Below are 6961 nucleotides of genomic sequence, written 5' to 3'. Positions count from 1 at the left end.
ACTTGACGTAATGTCGAGGTTGAACCGCCAACTTTGAAGTTTTGCCATGGCAGCATTGATGGCTTTTGTGGAATAGACTTTCTTCAAATCATATGGTCTCTTAGCCCCACAGAGAGGGGGAGGAAGGGATTAAAGTACTTGCATCCATTTGTTTGCTCGATGATTTTGGGGAGTCCTTTAAATGTAGTTGACCAGTTCTTCCATTTTGAGCATACGGCAAATAGTACAGTTCAGTTTTTCAATATTGTGTGACAATAGTTAAATGTTCCTTACCTTACAATCTTCAAGTTGCGTTCAGTTGCATGTACTCTCCCCAGGTAAAAAAAGGTAGGGGAGAGTCTTTCAGCTTTACAGAATAACTTAATAATTGTTGATAACATGAGACGAAGATGAGAAGAGATGAAATCTAACTCACTCCTTCAAGCAGTGAATGAAGCATCCTGAGTGTCTCTCAGGATACAGTTTGGTAAATTTGAGAGTCTTTTGCTTGCAACGAGAGGCAGAGATAGGAACTGAAGGAACGAATTGAAATTCAGTCCACAATCGATCATCAGCGCGATGCCATCGTTTTGTATTGATGGTTGAATCTAGCAGAAAAAGACGTCGAAGATGAAAGTAACCAACATCTTGGAAATGCAAGTGATGCAGCAACGCAAGAAACAATAACGAGAGATTTGGCAATAACACATATACCTAAGAAACATGTAAATTTCCGTGAGTTTTCTTTCGCAGACACTTTTCCCTTTTTTTACATGTCATTAGGGCTAGTGGTTTTTGTTGATAAATTTGAACTTGTTTATGTTTTGTTTAAATGTTTTGTAACATGATGAATAATAATAAACTGAATTAAAAATAGAAAAATTTAGTCTTATTTAATATATTTTTTTCTAATCATTTATGATAGTAGATAATTCTTTAATTTTCTTTACTTCATTAATAAAAATTCAAAGTGCTGTGATTGGCTACAGAAACCGCGGTGTTCTAAGCGTTTAGAACATTCAAAAAGCAAGTAGGAAAAAGGGAACGCTGAGAGAAATCTGGTTTTAGGCAGATAATCAACATGGAAAGTCGTATGAAAGAGTTTCGTAGAGGTGTTGTAGTTAAAAAACGAAGCTCTCCAACAAATTGGAAATACTCGGATTTTAAAGCAAGTGCCATGAAGAACAGCAATTGCCCAGACCTAGAATCGTTCCTAATCAGCTTTGACTACCATAGTAAGTGACACTGTGAAATTATGGTTAAATGCCCGTCTCGTTGTGTTAATTTTATGCCCGTATCTTGCATTTCATTGAAATGAATCTTGTCTCTAATTTGTTTTTGTGTAGTGGAGGGCAAAAAAGAAACATTTTTGCCAAAAAAGAAAAGCGGTTTTTCCCAACTGGCCGTGGCCAATGGTGTTCTTCAAAAAATTTACTATTACCGAGAACCACACGGACTTCACTCAGAAGTCAGAATCCCACACATCTAGGATCGGCAGCTGCACTTGACGTTGAAAGGGATTTTTGCGAGAGATGCGTTCACAGCGGAGGAAATTATACTAACCAATCTATCTATTGGACACTGCCGGAATTGATTTACATACCGTCAACATGTTCAATTTTTTTGTGGTTTTAGTTAGTAGAATTTCGAAACGTTATACCATTTTGAATTCCATGTACGCAGATTTGAATGAGACCATCCTGGAAAACCACAGGTAATCATACAGTAAATAGTTATTTCTTTTTAAAAAATAAATAACTTCTTATTTTACAGAAAGATCGCTAGTGTATTGAAACATGATACTGGGTTGAACTACGAGATACATGTGATTGCATAAATTGGGCAACAAGGATCCGTTTTGTCAGTGTTGTCGGATTCACATGGACATATTGGCAACGATGACAACCAACTACATCTATCCGCAGCAGATATTTCAAATCTTTTTTTTTATTACAACGCCAACCGCTCAGCCAAGTTTGGATATATGTCCAACTCTCCAATAGAGCTAACTGGCAAGCTCTCCAAGCACGTAAGTGTATTCCACAATAACTTAATTGAAATTCGCTAACAATCTTTCTCCACATTTAGATACATAATCTATGGCTTTTGAAGAGAGGAGGCATCAACCCTTCGGATGTCTACTTTATGGCTCATGGTGTCCACATTACTAAAGGCGAAAACAACAAAAGAGGCGTTGAGCGCAAATTTACCATGTTCATTGGAGAAAAAATGTTGGAGCGGGAGGAGGAAATTAAAATAACGCAAAATTATCCTAAAAGCACTAAAGCGAATATCGATGGGTACATCGCCGGGATGGATGTAGGTATTTCAGTTGTACCTATATATTCCTAACAAATTTTAGTTTTTTAAATTCTAATTCCTTATTAGAGGGTTCATCTCGCGTTCATCGAAATGTTAACGATCGCAAATCCAGAGTACCATAGAAAAAGTGAATACGCGCTTCTTTTTTCCTAACCTCAGCCAACAATCTGCGTTAGCTGTCTTCTTTTTGACACTTCATACAATTTCACTGATAGTCGTCAATGACAAATGATATATTTAACGGAGAAGTAATTGCAAAACAAATATATGTTTCTAAAAGTGTGATAGCTAATATTTTTAATTCTTCATGAACAAACAACGAACACATTTACACATTTTCTTCAACAATTAACTAACAAGTTGTTAAAAAGTAATGGATTTGTCGGATACACCACTGTCAATTATTTGGTTGTCCAGTTTCATTTCGTATTGGATGTGATTCCAAATTTCGCCGACATAAATTTCCAATCTCATTTCGGATTGCGTCTGAACGCGTTCTGAACCATCGCTTGAATGGGCAGGGCCGTGTGGATCACCCGTCCGAAGAAGCGATAACCACGCTGCAATACGCTCGTGTCCACAGCAGCCACAGCAGCAGCACTTCCACTTGATTCCTCCCGTTCTGGCGTTAGGGCTGAAGCAGTCAGAACAGCAAAACTGTACAAAAAAAAATCCATGAATAAATATGATGATGAAAAAGGAAAATTTGTATAACATAGCAACGCAGTGAGTGTGTCGTTTAAAAACCAATGAATGAAACATAACGAAGCATTGGTCCAATGAAATAATAAGAATAACTTGTGCCGTACTTGGAATGAACTGTGCTGGCAAATGTACGCTCGTCCATGGACGAGGCGCGGGGATGACGCCCGGAGATGACGCCCGACTTGGTGACTGCACGACGATGTCAAAATTAAATAATGCGCCACACAATGAAATAAATCTCTTGTCTATAAAACGGAATGGGGGGAAAGGGGGCGGAGTTTGTGTGTGTATCTGTCTGTGTGTTTCTAAGTGTCGTTGCGCGCACGCTGCCATTGGTCGACCGTTTTCTACCTGCGAAAAGGGTCGAAAACACCCGAGGCTACGTCTGACCTCGCTCGACTCGACAAAAATCGACCAAAAAGGTCGACATCACCCGCGGCTCCAATCGTACAGGAGGGCAGAGGGTTGACGCACACACACACACACCTCGGACAATGTGGGCGAAGGGTGGGGTAGAATTTTTCCATTGGCAATTTCAATGTCCTCTATTAAATTTCTTGGCGAGTGCTGGGTTTGAACCATGGCTTCGAATACACAACGGGGATGAGTGCGCGGCAAACATTCCCCGATCGAGTACGCTAACTACTACACTATGAACGGATATGAAAAAGTGAGTTGGATTGTCAACCAATTCATGCTATTGTTTCATTTTCATTTGTTTTTTATTTAGACTCTTTCTCTTACTTAGATTATTTATACTTTACGTGACGCCACTATTATAATCAATTTATGAAAAATAACGGGCAAGGGAAAAAGCTTCAACAAAGCATTTCAATTGCGGGCAAGAGATCCATGGGCAAGGGAAAAATAACGGGCAAGGGAATTTGTATAAATGGCCTAATTTACACTAGCCCAACTGACCGGCCCTGGACGGGCATCCGGTTTACTAGTCCATATATAGTAAAAGAACAAGCTTTTTGGGGAGGAGCCTGTGTCTGTCACAATGCGTACACGCTGTGATTGGTCAGTCCAGTCGCCCTTCAAGAGGGTGAAAACCGCCGCAGGCTATCACCCTCCTTGCTGATGGTCAAAGAGGAGAGTGACTGCAAAGGGGAAAGGGGGGGAAAGACAATGGGGGGTAAATTTCCACGCCGTTGCAAAAAGAAGGGTGGGTATACTGGATGCAAAAGAACGAGTTACACACTCACAACACAGCTTCATTATTATCGATTGTCATGTTTGTATATCGATACTGTAAAAACACACCAAATTCAAATTGGCATTTCAAAAATTATGTTGAGAGAATGTTGTTTTCCTCAGATTTCTACAACAAAAATTTGTAGTTTTGACATGTGAGAATAAGATGGATTACGCTTTGGAATCTTTGAAAGACCATTGGTCAGGCATACAGCTGTGATGTAAAGAACAGAAGATACCGGTCCCTCAACATCCACAAAGCGCAGTCAAGTTCTTATTTCCATCATTTCCCATATATACATTACGAAAGAAAAATGAATATTTCATTCAAGTAAGGTAAGAAGAAAGAAATTTACTAACTGGGCAGGGGCAGATTTCCCACGATAAAATTATGGGGCAGATGATCAACGTGTATGGATATTAAACTACAGAAAAGCGAATAGAACAAGAGTACGACTTTACGCTAGACCAAAGTTCCCCGGTCTTGACCGGGCTCAAGTTACTAGTTAAAATAATAAAAGTCAAGCTGAAATGTCACGTCTTAATTCGTGATGTGCCAATGTAAAAAGCTTGTTGAATTCAAACACTGAACTCATGTGATGGAAAAACAACGATGGATGGGCGCGGTGACTTGCAGCCAGGAGACGACATTTCGCTTAAGTTCAATCCTGATGGAGTGGACGGCGAGACGGAAGCTCCCCGGTTACGCAATGCTCCGTCCAGTAATTGCTTGTACTGAGCACAGATCTTTAGCAAGGAGGTCAAACGATCGTTCAAGACGACCAATTTGGATCTGAGCTGTGCACTGTCCGCTTCAACCGACTGAGCAAAAACTTGGTCAGCAATTTCCCGCATAGACGTCACGCGTGGTTCAAATTGACTCAGTTGGGCGTATAAATCCTATGATTGATATCGAGAAAAATCACGTCAGTAAAATATAGAAATCACATCACGATCACATTTTTATAGTTCTCTCTATTGCTGCCTTACCTGGAATTTCGTCAGCTGAGCCTTCAGCTGTTTAGTGCCCACGGTCAGGTCGATGGGTTCGGCGCCTTGAATATCCGTTTCCGTTCTTTCCAACCAAGTGACGAGGTCACGAATGGTACGGTGGTATTCTTCGTTCTAAACGTTCAAAGGTGATGTCATTGCCAGAAATGTTATAATTAAAAACCAACTTGACAATTACCTGCATGAGAGATGATTGAAGTCTGGCTTGGATGCGAGCTGCCGACTTGCACACATCATCCCAACGGCTATTGGCCGCGGCCAATCGACTTCGAAGACGATCGGCAGCTCGCTGATCGGCGGTTACGGCGTGTTCAACGACGTGGTTGACGACGATATTTAGCGACATGACAATGTTTTTGTGACTATCCAAGTCGAGTGACAGTTCCTGTAAAATTCCCAATGGTTCAATGACGCAAAATTCGACAGAGCATGTGATTGTAATGCGGACGTACTCGGAAGTCTTGGATGGTATCTTCCAGTGGTTCCATGTTAGTCGGAATGCGTTCGTGAGTACGGAATTGATTTTGCGTGCTCCAGCCATCTTTCCAGTCGCCAAAGATCCTGCTCTTGTTGAGCCCATGTTTTCCTGGGACACAGGGGACATGAAGTTGATTTCCCACCGACAGCAGTGGACGAGGAGCGTGGCGATGCTAGCACATGCCCGCTAATTGACGGTCCCAAAACAGGACTGGGTCCGCAAACATCACGAAGGATGGGTTGGAAGACAAGAGAACAAGGAGGGCAGATTCCAGACGTGCACAAAAAGAAAAAGAAAAAGGAAAAAACCGAAATGAGGTCATCACAATGCTCACGGTTTTTCTTTTTTAATCTATATTACTTCCTAGAAGCCTGGCACTAATTATTTATCACTTGATCTATAAATCTTTTTACATTGATAATTTTGATTTTCTATTGCAATTTCTAATGACCTATTAACCATCTTTTCAACTAATTATCAATTGAGATGTAGATAACAAAAAAGGTTATTAGGCTCGTTATTATTGTGATTAGAATTTGCAAATCAAATACACACCTTGCAGGTGCTACAGTGCTACTGATGGTATTGTATTAGGCATTTGAGTGGTTTGACTAACAAATGTCAGGTTGCAACAGCTTTGCGGTGTGCGGATGTGATTAATATATGAATTCTGTCCCACTCAATCATTAATTTTGGCTTTCTCAGTGAGATTGTGATGAGCTCGTCGGTGGTAGAATTAAAGGGTTAGCTTGGAAAAATAAGTGATAAAAGCAATAACAAGTTGTTTGCGTAAGAGAAAAGTTAAACGTAGAAAAGGAAGACTAAGCAGACACAAAAAGTTTACTTTAGGGTCAAGGTTTTTCACGCAAGCGCTCACGCCATTCAAAGATAAGATAAAGAAAAAGGAATACAGTTTGTGAGCAAAATGAGAGAAAGGCAGGAAATAAAAAAAGGCAGACCAACATCCCGCATGCAATCGCCAAACCACCAACCAACAACACAGTTAACGGTAAGGTGGTCTTACCTTTCATCTCGCAAGTTGCGCTCCTTCGATTTGGCTTGCATTTCAAGTTGCTGGTATTCTTCTTGCAGGACCATCGTTTGTCGGGTCAGCGCTTCCAGTCGAGATTCGTTAGTCGGTTATTCAGTGACGAGGCGGTTACACAGATGTTGGGTTAAGTCATGTGATGACCGGCAGGTTGCAACATTCGGGCCTTAAAAAAATAAAAATGAAACGCGGGAGTTATTTTCAAATACAAATCAAAAATT

At 40.6% G+C, this 6961-nt stretch overlaps 1 protein-coding gene across 1 annotated transcript; it reads right to left on the bottom strand.

Annotated features, from left to right (window-relative positions):
- Positions 1–2615: 2615 nt before the first annotated feature.
- Positions 2616–5809, bottom strand: LOC124193887 (dystonin-like). The gene is made up of 5 exons (XM_046587877.1): positions 5393–5809; positions 5194–5328; positions 4795–5103; positions 3111–3195; positions 2616–2958 (listed from the first exon to the last, which is right to left on the bottom strand). The coding sequence occupies exons 1-5, from the start codon at positions 5792–5794 to the stop codon at positions 2945–2947; spliced, it is 945 nt and encodes a 314-aa protein (XP_046443833.1). The 5' UTR covers positions 5795–5809; the 3' UTR covers positions 2616–2944.
- Positions 5810–6961: the final 1152 nt, after the last annotated feature.

This window comes from Daphnia pulex, chromosome 5 (assembly GCF_021134715.1).
Source record: "Daphnia pulex isolate KAP4 chromosome 5, ASM2113471v1".
NCBI classification, from domain to species: Eukaryota; Metazoa; Arthropoda; class Branchiopoda; order Diplostraca; family Daphniidae; genus Daphnia; species Daphnia pulex.
The sequence above is the reverse complement of the archived record's forward strand: the minus strand, read 5'-3'. Positions and strand labels throughout refer to the sequence as shown.

Excerpts from the sequence above, each read along its gene's own strand:
- LOC124193887 (XM_046587877.1), bottom strand. The coding sequence starts at position 5,794 with ATGGGCTCAACAAGAGCAGGATCTTTGGCGACTGGAAAGATGGCTGGA. Across the intron at positions 5,329-5,392 it reads TTCAATCATCTCTCATGCAG|AACGAAGAATACCACCGTAC; the intron begins GTAATTGTCAAG and ends TTGAACGTTTAG. Across the intron at positions 5,104-5,193 it reads CTCAGCTGACGAAATTCCAG|GATTTATACGCCCAACTGAG; the intron begins GTAAGGCAGCAA and ends TATCAATCATAG.